This window comes from Macadamia integrifolia, chromosome 7, assembly GCF_013358625.1.
Source record: "Macadamia integrifolia cultivar HAES 741 chromosome 7, SCU_Mint_v3, whole genome shotgun sequence".
NCBI lineage: Eukaryota > Viridiplantae > Streptophyta > Magnoliopsida > Proteales > Proteaceae > Macadamia > Macadamia integrifolia.
Genome location: NC_056563.1, coordinates 19,942,415 through 19,964,157, shown reverse-complemented (window position 1 = coordinate 19,964,157; position 21,743 = coordinate 19,942,415). Strand labels below are relative to the sequence as shown.

The 21,743-nt window shown below is 37.2% G+C and overlaps 1 protein-coding gene across 6 annotated transcripts; it reads right to left on the bottom strand.

The window, feature by feature from the left end:
* Positions 1–6,435: 6,435 nt before the first annotated feature.
* On the bottom strand, positions 6,436–21,269 carry LOC122084664 (pentatricopeptide repeat-containing protein At2g01390). 6 transcript variants are annotated; one of them, XM_042653094.1, is made up of 7 exons: positions 21,139–21,248; positions 18,438–20,354; positions 15,089–16,393; positions 14,894–14,955; positions 14,486–14,656; positions 14,284–14,363; positions 6,436–7,019 (listed from the first exon to the last, which is right to left on the bottom strand). In XM_042653094.1, exons 2-3 carry the CDS (start codon positions 19,210–19,212, stop codon positions 15,390–15,392), a joined length of 1,779 nt encoding a protein of 592 aa, XP_042509028.1. In that variant the 5' UTR covers positions 19,213–20,354; positions 21,139–21,248; the 3' UTR covers positions 6,436–7,019; positions 14,284–14,363; positions 14,486–14,656; positions 14,894–14,955; positions 15,089–15,389. The 6 variants fall into 6 exon arrangements, with proteins under 6 accessions (XP_042509028.1, XP_042509029.1, XP_042509026.1 ...); XM_042653095.1 differs by having other exon boundaries at positions 14,919–14,955; XM_042653092.1 differs by having other exon boundaries at positions 14,486–14,955; positions 18,438–19,295; positions 21,139–21,269.
* Positions 21,270–21,743: the final 474 nt, after the last annotated feature.

The following is a 21,743-nucleotide window of genomic DNA, read 5'->3' as shown; positions in this document are numbered from 1 at the left end:
ATTGAGGCATTAACGTAATAATCGTCATCCATGTCCCTCTCTGTTTCTCATCTCTTTATTTGCCTATGGATATTGCTGATACGCAAAGAACATTTACACCCAAAATCAATTCTCCATGGCCCATTTCATATCTGCTAAATAGCTTTCATGTTTTTATAAAATATTTTTCTTGAGAATTATTTCATCGTCTTTCTCTGAGGAAGAAACGAAACATAATCAACTTGAATTCGGGACAGCTATTCGAACTTTTGAAGAACGATATTTAACATTCAAGTCTAGTAGTCCCCCATTGTGGTAAAGAATTAGATATACGTTAGTGTAGTTCTACTGATTCAAAGGTATTGTGTGTTAACAGACATCTTTAGTTTGAATATTTTTACAACTGATTCTGTCGCACAGGTTAGGTGTGATTACATGTAATCAGGATAGAATATAATTTCACTCATGAATCCTCTTAAAACTTTCAAAAAAAACTAAAAAATCATATCCCATTCAATTCCACATTGACATTGGTGAGACATGTTCAAGACACTCACAGTGGAATGTCAAGTATTACTAAATATATTTCCCACTTACATAGAGGGGTCCTTGTGCGTTTGCCCTGGTGGAATTTGAAAAAAAAAATAAAAAAAATAAAATTATTTGCTCCTTTGATGCTTTCGTTTTCTAATGTCTTCCATTATTAGACCTCGTCAGCTACGTCATGAGCACTTGTCTGCAACACCTACCAGATATAAACCAACACGTACTACACTAGTACATGGGGTTGCTTTCATGGCTAAGGACAAAGAAACCATCAGCAAAAACTCCCATTCCAGAACTTGTGGGCTCTCTATCTCCCTCTCCGCTTAAAGGATTCCTGACGCCATTATATATCGCATCCTCTTTCTTCAATGTATATTCTAAGTTGGATTGCTTTTCTAGCTAGTGTATCTGAATCATTCATCCTTTCTTTGAATTTGCTCTAATAATTTTGGATTCTTGATTACTGAGTTCACTGATTGCATTGCCATGGTGATGTAGAGAAGAACTCAAAAGACTTTCTAGGTCATATGGTTCGTCAAAAGTCAACACGATCAAGTCGAAAATACTAATTTGTTAGCCTATAATTTTTTACTCGGGCGAAGTTACAGAAATTGTTATCCAAATAAAAAAATGGCAGCCAATGCTCTAGAGGCTATCTAATTAATGTAAATTCATTGGACCATTAGTTTAAAGGTCAAATTCGCAAATTTAAGGGGTGTTCTGGCAACTAAAGTTTTTGCGTAATATTTTCTTTGCGTTTGTCTAGTTTCCTTCTAGGTAATTTGACCTACTTATGTAAGGGTTATTTTTATTCAATAAAGTATCAACAAAATTCGTGTATTGCTTTTCTTCTTTATTGGAATTAGGGTTTTGCTCACCTTGTGGATTCAGGGGGTCATTAGCTCTAGAACAATATCTAACCCCCATATTCCAACCGCGTCACATTGGCTATGGCTCTTCCTTCGTCAAGGTGGTAGGGGAGCTGAGATGCGACAGATAATTAAACGTTTGATTAATACTAAACCAATGACATTATCCTTTAATGATTCACCAAACCTCACTCATTCAATTAGTGAGCTAAGCATCCTCCCTGCCCACTATGATGTGCTTAAAGATTTTTAACACTAAAGCAAGGAAGGAAACCTGACCTAATGACGACAACCGGCCGGACAGTGACAAAAGCAAACTTTCCGGACAAGTTCCACTTAAAACACTAGCTATACATTCCCATTTTTGTAAAATGCAAGTTTGCTGGATGATTAATTAACAAAATGTGGACCTCCAATCTCAAATGGTGGAATCTCTGAGTGTGAAATGCACCTAATAGATTAGATTAGATTAGATTAGCTTTTTTAAGCCTTTTAACTTTGTTAGTGACATCACACAAAGGTTTTAGGTTCCAACTTTGCATGTTAATGTTTATACATTTGAAGCCATTATGGTTAGGCAAGATAAGACATAACCTTACTCAACTAGTATTTATCCATGGTGGGATTTCCATTTCTTTGAACTGCACTGTTATAGGCAGAGAGAGTACTATTAGTGCAATCCTAATATACATGTGTTACATAACCTATTAATTAATGGCTTTAAGTGGAGAAGATCATTCTAAATGATGAAATTGGCATCCACATTGGAAGCAGCCAACACTACTAGCTCAAATTAATCTATTTTAAGCTAATTAACCCTAATCTATAAATCCCAACAGATATCAAAACATGCAAGAGAAGAAAGAAGAAGAAGGAGACAACCCTAAAGGCCTGAGAATTATTGGATCAATATCACTGTTTGGAGACAATCCACTCCCAATTGTACTGGAATGAATAGGATATATATGCTTAGCACTCGGATACTCCATATAGCTTTCTATTAGGTCACGAAACTGTTACTATAACATTGCCACATCAATGAATCTGGCCTATATATATGTATGGTTGGATCAGAATATAGGGGCTGGATAGAGGTGAATCTTTGAAAAGGGTTGCTAGAGAGAGTGACATATTAATTCTTGCATTTAGTTCACACTGTTTTACTCCTTGTGGTTGGGTAGATGTGGTTGACAAAGTTGATAAAATTGTGGCTAAAATTAACCTACATTAGTGGAAAGTAATACCCTTAAAACCTTTGGATTAAATCATTAATTTTTTTTTTCTTTTATTTTAGTTGTTTATCTGTTATTTTTCTGTTGGTGTTTCATATGCTTTTCATGCAAGATAGATTATTGAATTGAGTTAAAATAAAGACACCAAGCTGACATTAACATGTCATGGTCCAAGACTACATTAATAAACCCCATAGTGTTGAGGGTATGATTCTTGTATTCCGTTACTTATAAGTGGGCTGATTTCAAAGGCTCATTAAGAAGTTGAGCCCAAGGCCTAGACTATATGGGTATTTCGTTAAATTACTTGTATAGGGTTTCGCTATATATTTGTGATAATGATTTATTCTTTATAATCAATCTAAGAGAGATGTGAGGACAAACGGTCATAACCCTATTCTTCATTTATAGTGACACAGATTCATCTTACCATTGACTTAGACAATCTTTTCAAACGACATAAATTCTATGCATTGTATGATTGTTTGTTTGTAATTTTTATTCTTTTCTGCATCGTTTTTAATTAGGTTCTCATTTTTCAGTACATAGTTTCTTAAATTGAAAAGAGTGCTTATGCTTTGTTCTTGTTTTGTAGAGTAATTAGAAGTCACAAAGAATCTCTTATGGATTAACTTACGTAGTAAACTAAAGGGTAAAAAGACTCATCCGTGGGTTGCTCAGACGGTTAGGACGAATTGGGGATTGTGTGGATAGGCGCACGGTCTTAGGTTCAATTCCCATCTGTGCATCCATGATTTAAGTGGAGACCATGGCGGTGGGTTGCTATGCTAGTTTCCCTGAGGATTAGTCGAGGTGGGCGTAAGCTAGCCCGGACACCTTGGTTAATAAAAAAATAAATAAATAATAAATAATAAATAAATAAATAAAGGGAAAAAAGAAAGAAATATCCCGACGTATTCACACTCCAAACATCAAATGGTACACGCCACCATGCATGCAAGGAGGAGTTTTAACTGATCAGATCACGGCAAGGACAAGAGGCAATTAAAGTTGGACACTTGAGTGGAGTTCATGTATGATTTCACTGTCAAGTAACTTTTGTATTGGAAATCCATATTTCCATCTATGTCACAACTCACAAGTCACTACAAGGGGCTGCCTGGTGCGTGTTGTGATCATCACTGGACTAAGTCTCTCTAAGACTGATCACTACATTATCAACCTTTAATGGCTTGAAGACCTTTCTCCCGTGCTTTTGACAACCTTCACCATAGATTATGACTGAGGAGGGAAGACACCTTCATATGCTTTTTCTAAAATTGGACCATAATAATTGTTCAGTCTCCATAGTCTAAATTCTAAACTGGGTGTCTCTATCAGGTTTATATATTTTTTTTCTAAATAGTCTTTGTTGTTTTTTCTACTTTATTTCTTTTCAGTTCTTTTGTTTTTTGAACAAGACAATTCTTAATGTAATTTCTTTCCAAAAGCAACGTTTGACTGATACTGTGAAATTGATTTGAACTGTGTCAGTCAAATCAATACCATCTTAGTAAATTTGTTGCTGTCAGGCCAGTTTTTGAAACTGTGATTTCCCTAAATGAACAGAGATTTCAACCATTCTTAATTGATTGGATCTATTAAGAACAGACTTAATTCTTAGTAGAATTGATACAAATCTGGCTTGATTATGGATCAGTACACCAAAATTTGGGCCAAACACTACTACATGCCTCGTACTATCTTCGCTCCTGCGATTGGGCAACTTAGCTCATCCTTAGCATTTATTTTTGAGTGTTAAACTGTGCTCTTTTTTAGTTTTCCTTTGTCATGTGGGGCTTTTTCCATTTGCTTTTTAGGGGCTTGCTCTCTTTTCCTTATGCCTGTCTAATAGGGAGAATGGTTGCGTGCCTTCTCCTATTTATTCTTCTTCTACATAGGGGAAAAAAAAAGTTCTTTCGACCAAACACTACTAATCGATGTCAACAGATCAGAAGTAGTGGTGGTCAAAAAACAAAAGAAGCTGCTAGGTGTAGTATGGTTCAACTTGATAATATGATCAATAATGCAACTAGTTTCGTTTGGACCCTTCTTTTCCTTAGTATTTGCCACAAATTTTGCAATGCCTTAGTCCAAAAAATCTAAATAAGCAGTCCTTTTTGTAAAGGGCTATGCACTTTTGATTTTATAATGTGGGTTTAGTTGCCCATTATCCAAAAATTTGGGGAAAGCGTCAGAAATGCTAGAGCTTTTAAGGGATAGTGGCTATGGGATTCGACTTAAAGATTCATTTTATATGTCATGTCCGGATAGATGAATCTTTGACCAAAGTTTCAGTCATGGTGAGCAATTAGTGTTTGATTAGCCAAGAAGAATACAGAGGACTAGAGGAAGTGATAAAAGCAAAGCCGTGAGTGGTCTGATCTGATGGATTGGACAATGAGAGAAACCACATTCTAGGGCCAGAAAAGAGTCTATATAGGGCCAAAAAATGTTGTATCTTGGCCTTTGTTTTGACTTGGATGGATTATACCAAGAATGAATCCAATAGTATTCTGAAGGGAATTTGACTGGGTCAAAGATTGGAGGATCTTCACTTGTTCTGAATCCCTCATTTACAGCTTAATGAAGCTTAAATCTCTATGTTCATTCACATGCATCTGCAAATACATACTTCTCGCCAGGATTGCAAGTTTGGCCCTGTCGGTCTTAGCCCGCCCTCAACCACTCTGAGCCCATAAAGGACCTGGGTTGAAAATTTTAGGTCTTGAGTAAGGGCCGGGCCAGGATTGAGGACTCAGGCTGAGCCCTGGCCCAGCCCAACCCTGTTCATGTTCTAATTTCCATATTGGTTTTTCAACTTCTTTCAACAGACTCTAGCTTTCTGTATAAATAACATTGTTTATTTTAATGCACATGATATTTGCTATTATATCAAAATAATGTAGGTGAGAGTCCAGGCTGCATTACGGAGAAACTAACACTTGTAATCTCCATTGTTATCAAGAACGGATTCAATACAGGCTCAAAGCTTTTTATTTGTTTATATTTCTCCATTCTAGTTGGGCATAAAGACTCCCAACTTTGTTGCAGGTAAGCATAATTTCTGAAATAGGGCCAATCAGGGTCAGCCAACCTTACCCTGACTCAGGGTTAGGATTGGATTTTTCAGGCTCTGTGTCAGGGATAGGATGGACCTGGGCACACCTAAGGGGACTCAGGGTTGGACTGGGGTTTTAAAAAGCCTGGCCCAACCCGATCCTATTGCAGCCCTGCTCTTCGTCCACTCTCAACTTGGTGGTATGTATCACTATTTGACTACCATGTTTTTTTTAAAGAAGAGCTAGTGTTGTTGTCCGGGTTACAAAGGGTAGTAGACTAGTAGTAATACGCTTATGCATCACACTACGGGTTATCTTGGTCAAAAAATCAACCAGTTCATTCGTAGGCCTGAGCTTAAAAAGAGGTTAGTTACAGTATTATGGACATCCAAAAATTGGGGAGAGGTGCTCAATGACCCAATGACTCCCATGCTATTACTCTCTCATTGTGCCTTGAGAGTCTCCACCAAGCAACCTTAGCTCAGGTAAGTAGAGCAATAGACTGGGTTTGAGCCTGAATTCTGAGTCTCATTATCTTTCCCTAGCTCTTAGGCCAAATTAGTCTTGGTAAGAAATTATCATGAAGTAAATGAAGTGAGAAAAAGAGATTCATCTGACCTGGTCTAGCCCAGTGTACCATCAAAAACTTCACCAAGTGTGTAATATTAAACTTCATGTCTATTAAGTGATTGGTAATGTTTGATTATGCTCGTTCATGTTCTTGTGTGATAAAGCTCCACAAGAAGATACTAAAAAAACATATCATCTGATCATTCTGATTTTTTTCTGGGGCAATACAGAACAGTGCAAGCAAAATTCGTCAAGGCTCCATCTGAGATTTTTTTAATTTTTACAAGAAATGATTACATAATTAACAACAAAACATTCTAAAGTTTCAATTTGAAACTTTTTTAATTAACAAATTTGCTAAAGAGTTTAAGATAGTTATATAATCATGATTACACAAGTTTTTATGTTCTCTTTAACTATTTCATTTCCTTTCCCTTCCCCTACAAAAGCCTAAGTTCAAACTTCAAAGAGAAGACGTCTGATACCATGTCCTTGACAGTATGAACACCAAATTTTTGTGATCTTTCTTTATCAACTCACAGAGAGACCAGATAGGCTGACTTCCATCAATCTTTGCAGATCATATCATCAATGCCTGAACTATTAGCGAGCCAGTATGTGATGAGAACCCTGCTAACATCCTTCCACCAGCCCCAAGTTGATAATTTTACTTGTTCTGTCCTCATTTTCGTTATACCACTTCAGAGCCAAAATTCAGGCTAAACAGGATTCCATGTCAAAAGTGGTAGCATATAACACACCTGTAACAGAAACAACACAAAATAGCTTATCCACTGAAAATTAACTAATTACAACCCTTAATTGTGTAGCCCAATATTTCAGGAAATTGGCTACTAATCATATACAACTCATTATGCCCTTTGAATCAAGGGCTTTTATGTAGACAAAGAAACATTACAAACTTGCACACATTTCTATTCATGTTTATTAGGAAAGAGAATGATACAGCCCCACCATTTTATTCAAAAAAAATAATAATAAACTTAAAGGTAAATAGGACATAGAAAAAAAAAAAGGCGAAGGAAAAGAATAACCAAACCTTGCTGAAACAGTGACTCTCTTCCTTGTGTTTTTTCAACATCGCTAACCATGTGAGAGAGAGAGAGAGAGAGAGAGGGGTAAGGTTTCTTTTTTTTTTGGGGGGGGGGGGGCTGTGGATGATAGTTCTATGCAGCTCCTGGAATCCCACAAAATTCAAATAGATCATCCAGAGCTAATAACTTTGAAGCCAAATGTTGATACGTGATTACAGTGACCTACACCGAGACACTGATTCTGACTAGCTGACTCAAATGAAAAGATGCAATTGCTTGTCTTGACCAAATGCGATATCAGACAAATTAATCAACCTACGAGATCATATATGCAATCAAATATATTTGAAGGATCTAAATATTCCCTCTTTTATTTTTGGAAAGTGGGGGGAGAATCATGACATAATGTGATTCTGTCTGAGTTGTTCTCTTGCCACCAATCCACCAGAGCTATGGTCACGGTGGAGAGCCATTTGCTAGTGGCTAAGGACGAGAGGGAAAGCACGGTTCCTTTAAGATCATTTAGTTCATATCTGAAGGCCTTTGGTAAGAAGAGGGACATCTTTTGTCAACTATAAATAGGACAATCATAGCCATTCCTTGAGAACAGGATGATATTTCATAGAAGACCTGTTCACTATTAAGGACCATTTAATTTAACCCATGGGGAAGGATGACTAGGCATTCAAAAGGTTGGATAGGTAATAGATTTTCTGAACTGGCCATGTGCTTCCAAAAGCTTCGGTACTGGAACATACAAGCAGAGGCAGCTTTGGGAGCCATGGACCTTTTCTTGGAGCCATCCAGCTACCATGTGAGAGCTTGTGCTTGTACAAAATACTCTTGCAGAATGGGATAACCAGAAATGAATTTATCAATATTATAATACAAAAATTAGTTGACAATATAAGTATATTTCCAATACAATATTCATCCCCAATATTAAGACACAATTCTACAGCAACTATGGTGCTTCCTTCCACTCTTCTCACCAAAGCCTTCTAAAGTCAGCAAAACTCTTGGTAAGCATAAGCTTTATTACCAAGTTACTGCTTCACAGCATTATCCTCCAAGTAATTTGGAGGGAGGGTTGGGTGAAGTGAGGGGAGGTATTTCCTATTTGGATAGATAGTGAAGGTATCCTGATGCAAGGAGGCAATTCCTAACTTACACCCGCAAGAAGAAGAATAACCAGGGCCCTTCTTGGCCACAGTTCCTTATTAGAGCCTTTGGCTCAAAGAACCATATCCTGTCAAGCTTGTGGGCTTTATTTGGCCCAGTTTTTAGTTGTTTTTATTTTAAGTTGTTTAGTTGTTTTTATCTCAAGTTGTTTTTATTTAAAAGTATTATTTGAAAATAACCTAGAGGGGGGGTTGAATAGGTTATACTAGCGGAAATTTAAATCTTTTCGATTAACGGTTCCCCAAATGTGATTGTAAAAAATGAAAATCTGTAGAATAAAAATAATTACAATCACACAACACCAAGATTTATAGTGGTTCGACTCAACTTGAGTCTAGTCCACTCCCTACAAGATCCTCTTGAAAGGTATTCCACTAGTTCTCCCTTTCAATACACAGTAGGTAGGGAAGAAAACATTTTATACAATCTTATAAGGACAAAAGAATCCATACAATCTCCTTTTCAGATAGAGCAAGGATTAAAGTATCGGTATCGATGGCCGTATCAGTCGGCCAAAATTAAGATACGTATTAGAGGGTATCGTATCGTATCGTATCGGAGAGACGCTAAGATACACACATAAATATATAGGAAACACTTTTTTAGACACTTTTGCATAAAAAAATTGTTAAAAAAATCTATTGATAACATGTATTATGCATAAACACTAAATTGAGGGTATCGCACTAAGAATTCAAAGTTTGTAGTTGTCCCATAAATGTAAAATCCTTGTTCCCAACTTTGATTCCACTTTAGTTAGAGAGAAATATGGCTGGCAGCAACTTTGGAACAAAAACCCCTGAAAAAATCGTGTTTTTATGAAAAATTACCCATTTTGGCCATTATATGACCATAGCGCATTGTATTGGTACTCACCGATACGTATTGATACTCTACAATACGTACCGACCGATACATACCCATACCGATACGTGCCGATCGATACATACCGAAATGTACATTTCACCTCGATTTTATATTTTCCATAAAGTATCGGTACATCTCGGTGCGTATCGTATTGTATCGGTGTGTATCGATGTATCAGTGCATATTGGTATGTATTGTAGGCAAGGATTAAAGTATCGGTATCGGTTGCCGTATCGGTCGGTCAAAATTAAGATACGTATCGGAGGGTATCGTATCGTATCGGAGATACATTAAGATACGCTAAAGATACACACATAAATGGATAAGAAAATTTTTTTAAACACTTTTGCATAAAGAATTTGTTAAAAAAAGCTATTGATAACATGTATTATGCATAAACACTAAATTGAGAGTATCGTACTAAGAATTCAAGGTCTGTAGTTGTCCCATAAATGTAAAATCCTTGTTCCCAACCTTGATTTCCACTTTAGTTAGAGAGAAATATGGCTGACAGCAACTTTGGAACAAAAACCCTTCAAAAAATCGTTTTTTTCTGAAAAATTACCCATATTGGCCATTATATGACCGTAGCGCCGATTCGTATCGATACTCACCGATACGTACCGATATATATATCGATACTCACCGATACGTACTGATATATACCGATACGTACCAATCGATACATACCGATACTCACCGATACGTACCAATACATACCGAAACGTACATTTTACCTCAATTTTATATTTTTCATAGAGTCGTATCGAGGCATGTCGTATCGTATCGATGTGTATTAGTGGTGTATTGAAGCATATCGGTATGTATTAGTGGTGTATTGATGCATATCGGTATGTATTGTAGGATATATATCGATACGAAATGATTTAAAAAATTCAATGTATCGTATCGGTGTGTATCGTATCGGTCGACTAAATTTAAGATACGTATCGAAGGGTATCGTATCGGTATCGGAGATACTTAAAACCATGATTGTAGGATATATATCGATACGAAAGGATTTTAAAAATTTCATGTATCGTATTGATCGGCTAAATTTAAGATACATATCGGAGGGTATCGTATTGGTATCGGGGATACTTTAAACCATGAGACACCTTTACAATCCCCTTTAAGGTAGAGAGACACCTAAAACTCTTATAAGGACAAGAGAATCCTACACTAGCCTAAGTACAGTCTAGACCAAAGTTCGAAATCTCGTTTCGTTTTAGTGTTTCGATGGGTTCAGAAACTGAAGTTTCGTTTCGGTGAAATTTCAGCCGAAATGGTGTATTTTTTTTGTTTGTTTCGATTAACTGTTTCAATGGTCAAACGGCCATATTTTGACCTGAAACTTGGTGGGTAACTTATTTAAAGGTTAATAAACATGCTTAAAACATAAAAATACAAAAATATTAAAACATGACGTCTTAGAGTTACACCTTTGTTTGGCAGCAACCGTCGAACTGTTCTAAAAATTTTACCTGGTTTTGGCAAAAGAACTTTACCTTTCCTAAGCTTTGAATGTGTAGATCTTGCAGGAGTCAAATGGGAGTCAAAATGTATGATGATGTGGCTAATTAGAGGCTTTTTGGAGACTTGGAGTGTTTTTCCTTCAAAATATGCAAATGGAACCGAAACCACCGAGACAGGCGAGACAGAGTCGAAATTTCAACCGAAATACTGAAATTTTGACAGAGATATGGTATTTATAACACATGGAATGTACCGAGATACCAAAATTTTGACAAATTTTGTACAAATGTTATTTAGGGCCATATTTCGTTTTGGCAAAAAAAAAAAAAAAAACCAAAATTCCGAAATTTTGGCAAGATCGAACCATAGTCTAGACAAGTGTAAATAAGAAGTAAAGTGGAATAAAGTTTGTCGAGTTACCTCGTGCGGTGCATGTAATGATTATGCAATGAACATTTAAAAGAATGCACCTTCAGTAGTCTCTCTTTGGATATGAACTAGTGATGGAGACTTCCACACAGCTTTGAGTTCTTGAAAAGAAGGTTTGACCACAATAGTTGAACTCAATATAATAAAGCTTGTATCTCACTGAATGGCTTTTGATTATGATACTTAATGCTCACTTAATTGTTAAATAATAAAGCCATTAGTGGGGCATTTATATTGGTGAGAGATAGCCTTAATTTGGGTAAGAAAATCACCCATTTTGGGAAGAGAATAGCCTATAACGGGCAAATTTCCCTCTACCGGTAATTACCGGTAAGATCCAGTAATCCGGTAATTACCGAATCAGATGACCGTTGGACAAATAGATCCGTTTGGATTTGAAAAACTAGCCATTGGGCTGATCTGAAGTCATCCAGAATCGATCCGATTAACCAGATAGATTCCCGGCAGACATCCAGTAGTTACTGGATGGTCTCTGTTGGCCATTCTTTGATGGGTTCTTTTCATCCGGAAACAATTTGGTTAGCCGAATGAATTTCCGGAAGGCATCTGATAGTTACCGGTACAATCTGATAATTACCGGATGGCCTCTGTTGGCTATGTCTGGTATGTTGTTTTGTTCACAAAGCCCAACCAGTAGTTACTGGATCTTGGCGGTAGTTACCGGATGGCCTCTATTTTGAGTTTTAACTGCCTAGTAGTTACTCAAATGGTCCTATATCTTTTTCTTGGGATGCCCAAATGGCCTGATTCAAGTTGTGGTCTCACAACTCGATTGTCCACATTTTTCTAGTTAAGTCTATTTCTTGACTATGCTAATTTACATGACTAAAATACCCTTGAAATCCGGTCTAGTGATATTGACATGGTCAATATACTTGAGGTCATTTGTCTTAAATTCCTCCTAGGGTCATTCTAACACATGCATGCATGATGAGTGTAATGCGTGCATTGTGTGTTATTACAACCTAATCTAGAACTCTTCAAGGTCTTCATGTCTTCAATCTTCTTCTTCAAGACTTCCATTTCTTCTTTCATCCATGTCTACCTGTATTCTCCTTGTATCCATATCTTGAGCTTCATTATGTAATCCTAAGATCTTCTATGCTCTTCGTCTCAAGGTCACGCAACATGGCATTGGGCCTTCACATGTCACTAGGTAGATAGCCATTGGAATATCACTTGCTTGTTATCATCAAAACCAATACGGAGCAAGATTCCCCAACATTATTTTGTTGGGAGAACTCCTTTACCTTGTGTGGGAGGTTTCCTATTTGAGTTGTTATCGTGTTAGACAGTTACCTAAATTGATATGGAGGGTAACATAGCTTGTAAGGGCCTTGCCCACAATTTGATGATGATTAATGAATTGTTTTTGTCCCTTCACTGCTGAGAGAATCAGTGAGCTATGAGAGACGGTGAGAAACTCTGTTCGACCGAGGAGAATCTGATCCAGACCTTTGGTGGGAAATCAAGGTCATATCCCCATTGTTGCTGCTTTGCTTTCATGCAAGGGTGTGTATGGCAATGTTCAAAAGAAAAAAAAAATCTGGTGTTTTTGTGCTTTTTTGGAATAAATTTGGAACAGAACATGTATGCGATGTCCAGTCTTCTTTTTTTTATGGGGGGAAAAAACCGGGTAAAAACAAAACACATTTCTTGGTCATTTAAGAAACAGATTGAAAGTGGATTTTAAAAAACAGATACAAATTTGGGCAACAAAAAAGATTCAACTTAGACGAGTCTCGACTCTCCACCGCCGCCGCCACCACAACCACCATCACCACTAAACAGAAGATATACTTCTTTTAATATGCATTCTATACGTGTTTCTGTTATTTTATAGTGGCAGAATTTCATTTTTTCTTTTTTTAACCATACAACATTTGTTGGAACAAAAGTATTCCAAATCAACAGAAACACAAAAAGATTATTTCTGACTCAGAAATACTAATTTGGAACAGAAACGTTGCCATACACAGCCAAAGTTTCTGTTTACCCCTTCCACCGACTGGCACTGCTGCATTGTCAATGGATGTGTGGTTTGATAGATTAATCCTCCAGTTATCAACTGATATTCACAGCAGATCCATAAATTTAATGCCATATATCAAAAACTCAACAAGAATGCCCAACAGATGCTCCATTTGGGGCATATTTGAGCAGAATCGACATCTATCATAGAGGGAGATCCACCCATCAGATCTTGGGGATATTTTTTATGGCATTAAAGTATAGCCCTTCAACAAGGTCTTGGGGAGATCAGGCACTCCTGGTGTTATACAAAATCACTCAAATCTGTAATCTTAGTGACCAGACTCTGAAGATTCAACTATTGCTTCAAATCCAGCCGTTGGATTATCACTAACTTTGGGGTTTTGAACTACTGTTGAAATACTACACTTGACCATACCTAGACCCTAATCGGAAAGTTTGACTTAGTCTTCTAGAAACTTTTCTAAATATGGTTTTGTGATTATATGTGATCCTGTTACGGGGTGAGTTTTCTGAACCCTTGTTCAGCATACTAATCCCCCTCATAATTTTATGGATAATTCTCCCAAATAGACAAAAACCACATTCTATCATAAATATAAAATAAACCATTACCAACAAAAAGTCCAGAAGTTGAATCTAGGTCCAAAAGATAAATATTTTCAAAGAGGAAAGAAAAATATATTTGTTAACTTTTCAAAAGTAATGGCAAAAAATCTCAAGAATCGGATTTTTAATTCAATCAATCGATAAGATGAATGAATCTAATTGACTGAGTCAAATCATTTGGCAAACAGCAAACTGATGATTCAAAGAAAAGCAAATATGCAAATGATTGACAATTTCTCAATGGAAGAAAAAGGTAACAAAATATTAAAACTAAATTGAAGTTTGGAAGAACCAAGAAGAACAAGTCATTGATCTCTATATGCATGTTTGCATGGAAAAAAGGTAGGGCATCTATCGCAGATAAGAGAAGGCAAGGGTTGGCATGATAACTCACTTTCAGCACTCAAAGACGAGGGAGAACCTTCTTAAACAGCTCTTCCTCATCAAGGATTGGAAATATGAAGAAAAATAAATCTGTTATAAATAAAAAATGAGAAAATTAGCAAATAAAGGACACTCAATGGGAAACCCAACTTGAATAAACTATTGCAAAATAAATCCAAACATTAAAAGGGAAAAGAGGAAATCATACATACTCTCTTGGAGAGGTTTAAAGGCCTCTTGTTTAGGATTTTCATTCCCTTTATGATATCCATTCCTGGGGTATAGGCCATATGCCACTAGAAGTGATTCTTGTAGTCACTCCATTTGCACCCCCGCTAGTATAACTTTCCGATTTGGCTATTCCACACCGAGTTCAAACCTTTCTGTGTTGTGACATGAATAAGTTGGGTAAGGCTCCTTTCGTTATTACTTATTTTATTTATTTATTTTTTTTTTGGTAGACAGATTTTATAAGTAGAAGCATATGAAGCAGAGAAGCAGGTTCCTTATCTCAAAAAAATGAAAAACCAAAACAAAGTCGGATTGACATTAGATTTGATGCACAAAGATATATAGACATCTCAAATAAATAAATATGTTGCTTGAGTGCATCAATGTACCAGACCACCAGTATTTTTCCACTACCATGTTATTTTCAGATTCATTCTGTGATTGAGAGTACCTACAAAAGTGAACAAAAGACAATTAGTACCCACATCAATATGTGCCTATATGAAGGTGAACATTGCATCCCTGCGGATGTATTCAAATTAATCATGTGTAGAGTGGGTGAACAAAAGACAATTAGTACCCACATCAATATGTGCCTATATGAAGGTGAACAATGCATCCCTGCCCTGCGGGTGTATTCAAATTAATCATGTATAGACGTGGATACCAAGGGTATTGATTAATCCAAAAGTTTAGCATGCTTGACCAAATGAATCCTCCCGGCTAAACTCACTTCAGGTTCATCATGCAGATTTCAAACGAGAGAAAAAGCAATACATTCCAGCTGCCCACACTCAAAAGTAGCATTAAGCCCTCCTTGAAGCACATAGATGATAAGGCAGATGAATACAACTTGGATGATGCAATTGTCCTATAACAGCCAAGTCAGGAGACTGCACCCCTAGCAAACAAAAGGTCACAAAGGCTTGCCTCCATTGGAAACTTATTTTGTGAATGGCCATCATATCGTATCTTCTTCATGGCTTTTCTGTAAGTTTCAGCTTCTTGAACTCTGCCAGAATCCTCAAGACCGATTACCAACACATTGTATGTCCCCAATGAGACACAGATCCCTTTATTTTTCATAGTCTCATATATTTCAAGTCCCTTATCAACGTCCCCATAACAGAAGTAGGCTCGCATTAAAGCAGTGTAAGTAACTAGATTCTGGTCATCAGGCAATGAATGGAAAATCTTTGCGGCAGTCGCAGACATTTTAGCAGAACCAAACTGGTTAACCAATAGTGAAACCAAATATGTTCCGAAAAAAAATCTTACACCAATCATTTGTTCAACAACCTCCAGAGCATTCAGAAATGACTTTGTTCTGAAAAAGAGGCCTATTAGAGCCAGGTATGCAGCTCTCTCAACTTCTAACCCCATCTTTAAACTGTATCTGAAGGCCAACAAAGCAGTAGTTGGTCTACAATTGGCACAACTTACCTGTACTATGGTAGAAACAACCATAGAATCAAATTGGACATTCCTACAGATAATCTCATTAAGTAAGTACTCAACAGCAACAAAATTATGCTTGGCCAAGAGATTTATGGCAAGGCCTGTATCGAGAAATGAATTTACATCAACCACAGTGGCTTCCGACTCAAATATCCCTTCCTTGCCAATTCTTTCAAAGGAGAGGTGTGGATTAACTTTCCTCAGTAGATCAGTAGCCTCACCTGCATTTTCTAGAGTTTTAAGTGCCTCCAAATAGACAGGTCGATGGAGGACAATGGAACTCTCTTTCATGTAAAGAAGGATTTGAGCCATTGCCCTTGTTTCCCCAGCAATGGAACATTTTTGGACTAAAATATTGCATGTAGCTTTATCAGGTTGCACCCCGGCATCTTGCATTTTGCTCAAAATATCAAGAGCAGCTTTAAACTTTCCTGCAACCAGTCAAGCAAAAAAAAGCATCAGCGTCCTACTTGCCAGAACTTCAATGATAAGGAGGATCACAAAATACCATGCCAACCCCAACAAGAATACTTAATTGCATCAAGAGCAAAATGAGAGAGACATAAAGAACCACCTATCAAGTACCAAATGAGGATAGAATCCCTGTTCCCGGGAAACTTCATATGGCCCTAAAGTACCCCGTTGGACATGACATGACATGACATGGGTATATCCGTATATGTGATGTGTCCAACACCCATCCAGCATCAAGATACTAGGGCAAAGCTGTAAAGGAGAAGAATAACAGCCCTTGACACAATGACACCTTTAGTTAAGACATAAACCTCCATCCTTACATTTCTGATACAATAATCCCTTTTGTCAAGCATGTTAACCAAGCAATCCAGTCAGTTTAAAAATGGGCCATGTATTCATGTCTTATGACTATGGGCTTTTTAACTTTATGGGTTTTTATTGTGAGGCTCAATTGCAAAGCCCAAAATTTAGACCGCCGGGGGTGTGTGTTATACACAAACTAGTAGCATAGGTGTTTGAGAGTCTAACTGGTTGTTTATCTTAGTTTCATTAGTATTTCTGAAGTTGTAACTAGTCTTTGGTTCTTAAGAAGTCCAATTATGTTCTATTAGTATAGTAGTGGTCAAATACATCGTGTTTGAGTTGTATTAGGATAAGGCAAGTTTTAATTGTAGAAAGAATCATATTTTGTGAGTTTTATATAAGCATATGTATCCTGCCCTCTATATATACGAGATTGCCATCTATCCTATCCTCTTCCCATAACCTTTCTCCAGCAGCTCAGCCCTAAAGTCAGAACCGCAGCTGTCCTATATCACCAAGTGCTCATATTCTTTGGACACGTCAAGGTTCAGGTGGATCCGACACCTTGAGACATAAGTGTATCAAATCAACATACCTGAACTATAAACATGGAATAGAATTCTACAAGTGGGATGGACACCCCAAGTTGTCATTCATGGTGTCATATATAGTAGCCAAGGCGTCGCCTAGGCAGGCTCCTTGTCGGTTTCGCCTTGCTTCCAGGCCCCCGCCAACACCTTGGGTCACCTAGAGGCCATGACAACTACAGTGCCATATTGTGGATCACAAGTAAATTGACAGGGATAACCTGGTACAGTGGTACATACACCCAAATTCTTATTCACAGTAACATACATATGAGCGATGACCAATAAATTGATAATGATCACCTAATGGAGGGAACCAATTGGAACTGTCAAACCCAGATCCACTAGTTTTAACTGCCCAGTCAATACAGCAAACAAACCAAAAAATTGGATGGTAAATATAGAGTGGTCCAGAATTCTGGATAAAATTGAAGTGCAGAGGCCAAATAAGATCCTTATTCAGAAGAGGCCTCAAACTAAAATTCTGAATTCAATAATAACCACAAGAATCTTACTGCCACTCTTATAATTAATCACTGCTGCTACTATACTGCAGATCTATCTTGACAGAGAACTCCATCTAGATCAGGTGTTTCCCCAAATGTTGCCGCATATTATCTTTTTCTTTCTTGATGATGCTATTGAGATGGTTGTAGAGAATCCCAAATAAGACCAACAGATTTTCTTATTACTATATTACGAAAGTCTTCCTTGATATATCAATATCAAATTCTGGATGGAGAAGAACATGGATCCATAGTTATTTAAAAAAAAAAATCTAGTCCTGTGCATGCAATGGACCAATGATAGGTAGGTAGACTTTAAGATTCAAGTCCACAACGGGTAAAAATTAATAATAAAGCATCAACTCAGGTAAAGGAAGAAAAACAGCCTACATGATTAGAAATCCATTACTAGTCTAGCTTGATTCTCGTTGGAAGTAAAATATTGAATCTAGATGAAGCAAAAAAACCATACACAAATCATTTCACTGTGGAAGCATAAAGTATGATTGTTTTGTATGTTAGACAAGCACGATAAATAATAACATACAAAAAAAATACAAAGACAGAAAAGAAGGCTAAGGTGCATTACTATGTACACTCACCAGTTCTAGCAAGATACTCCATTAAGATTGTATAAGTGTAACAATTCGGTGAACACCCTGACTGAAGCATTTCCTTGTAAATATCAGTGGCCTCCTTTGGTCTGTTGTTATCAAAAAGAACCTTCATCAAGGCAGTATAAGAAACAACTGTGGGACGACAGCCAGCTGCTTTCATCTCCTCCCACATCCTCAATGACCCATTAACATCCCCATCTTTAGAAAGCCAGTGCAAAAGTGAAGTGTATGTAACTGCATCTTTCTTTATACCTTTTTCTTGCATCTGCTGAAAGACAAACTTCATTGATGAAATCCTCCCAGCTTCTCCAAAGATGTCCAGCATTGTTGTGTAAGTATACTGGTCATGCTTGAAGCCTTTTAGATGAGAAGCCCAATTGAAAAACAGCCAAGCCTTTTCCATTGGTGGATGTGTTTTTAGAACTTGGTTTATTGTGTATGAATCCCACCTTATAGTGAGATTTTCAAGCTGTTCCTGTGCTAAATCCCATGTTGAATACCTTAATATTTTGGATATATTTCCAATGGTGTCCCTCATATAAACCTTTGGGTTTTTATCTTCTGCACTGACTCTAGATTTGACAGATTTCCCTGCCTTTTTTCCCTTGACCAATTGAACAGATTTCTTAAACTTAAACTGATGCAGGGAACGCACTCCATTACCAGATCTATTCCAATATTTGAAAGGCCCATGACAATATTTACAGAAAACATGCACATATTTTCCAACAAATCCACTGAAGCCATAATGACCTAACATAAATAGTTGCTTCAACTCCTTGAGTTTTTTTAACACAAAGACAATGTGTGCAGAACTCCTTGGAGACGAAATCACCACAATCCCTGTAGTAGAATATGTAAATGCAGTCTGACACTAATAAGTGTTTGTCTGTCCAGCTCTACTTCAAACAGTAGCAAAACAAGTGTTCCATTTTAAACCAGATGCATTCATTGTTGCAAAATAATAATAATAATATATTTTCCAAGTGGCAGTTTTCAGTTGGCACTAAAACCTTGGAGAACAATTTGTCCATGTCATATTCAACTCTATGTGTCTAAATTTCAGCTTGATCAATTTTTCCAGGTTTCCGCATAAGGGTATGAATTTATAACTTAAAATTTAAAATTTTGCTAGCAGGTCTAGAGAGTTTCACTAGAGTGGTATAAATATCTGCTACATGGCAGATTGGATAGGGGCTAAGATTTTGTGGCCAAGTGGACCCGAAGGTCCACTGCTCACATGTCAAGTTTTAGACAAAACAGTGTTGACCAAGTGGCAAAACAAGGTCTTGAAAATCCAGTGGAAAAATGAAACTTTTCTAGAAAGAAATGGATGGCTGAAAATACAAGGGAATATGTCAACACATGGGTGGTTATATGGTTGAATCTAAGTCTGCAGTTTGACATGTGGCCTATCTAGACCATTTTCTAAATATCCATGTGGTAAACAATGTCATCTCATTCTTCCCTGTTGAAGCATGGGGCTCAACTTAGAATGCCTCTAATCTTACTGGACTAGAAAAAAAATCTGCCTAAATATTAATATTAAATGGATAATAAGGTGAAGTGTTCCTTCTATGCTGGCCTTCACTGCCATGTAGAGAGCAGAGTGGATGATTCTGACAGCTGCAGAGAGGGAAACCTTTGGATAGGCCCATTGTCAAATTCAATGCCTTATTTCAACTGCATGGCCCTCCATGTATTGGATTCTTTGGCTACTGATATTATTTATAAAAATAATAATCATAATTATTAAGAAAAAGACTTATTAAGCAAATTTGAAAGCTTTTATTTAGAGAATGGTAAAATCCGATTGTGCTGAAAGTTTAGACATGAGTAGAAGATGATCTGTACAACATGCTCTCAAAGTTTGTGCGCCGAGTTTCCATGTGGAAAATAAACCTGCAAATAAGGAAGCCATCCTTTATCCCCCAGACATGAAACTCACTCCTATAAAGTAACGTTCTTGTCTCAGAAATCCATATACATGAATGCTCTTTTTTTTCTTTTTTTCTTTTTTTTTTTTTTTTTTTTTTGGGGGGGGGGTGGTCTGTGTCACCTTGGCAAAAAAAAAAAGAAAATGACGGAAATTACAATTGCTCAATCTAGTACAACGTTGTGTGCCTATGACACGGAGATTGCATTAGGATCAAGCGTTATTTGACTTAAGTCTTAAGGGTAAACTAGGGTAGTTTTATTCAGTTCTCAATGAATGTACCTGGGTGGTGGGCAGTAGCAGAGTACTTAATTCTTTGTCCTGTTTCGTTATAACTCAGAAGTGCAGAGAGGAGATGGTGTATTTTGACTAATTACTTGATAATCTTTACATGTCCAAGTAACTCCTTTGTGTTCCTGGTTTACGCTTCTGCAACTTCTCTAATCTTCTAAATCAATACCACTGGGTTGTAGGAGGGTCAAAGATGAGGAGGAGGCTGAATGAGGAACACAACATACGATGGCAGATTACATTCAAAACAACGGCTAGTATTCATAGATACATACTGAGTCTCTGAGGTGTGAATGCCCCTATCTTCAAATTGAAGATGATGATAACCAAATGAATTGAATGATTCGTGAGTTGTTCCTAAAAATAGTCTACTTCCCAATACTATTCACTACCACTAAACCAAACCAACAAAAACAACAACAACCCAGGGAGAAAAGATAAATAAGATCCTTGTCCTACCTGAGCGATGCGCTATTCCCTGCTTCCTTCTGAATCAGTGAGTCCCTCCTCTTTTCTTCTTCTTCTTCTTCTTTGAATGAATGAACGAATCAATCCCACTATCTTTAAATCAAAGTAATTTTACGTCACTGAAAAACAAGGACGGTCTGAAGTGCGAGCGCCGTGCCGCACTGCCGTTGCTGCTTGGGTATGGGAAGTTTCAGGAGTAACGGGAGGGAGAACGAAGAGGCAGGCGCAGGGGTTGGGATTTACTGTCTACAATGTTTGAATAGTTTTAAACCGGACCCGTCAATGGGCCGGGAACGGTGCAACTATCCGGCTTGACCGGTTGAATCGGCATGTCAACAGGTCGGTTCAGATCAGTTTTGATTCGGATTGAATTGGTTTTGATGTGGGAATGGTGAAACCAAAACCGAACCAATAACAAAATTTAAGTTTCTGTTTGGTTTTGGTTTCGATATGATTTAGTTACGGTTTTTCTTTGATATTTTATATCGATTTGTAATTGGATTGTTTCAATTTTGATCCGATTTGGATTTGACTTTCCATACAAATGTATATAATACTATGCAAAATTTGAATTTTCTTTTTATGGATTTTGGACT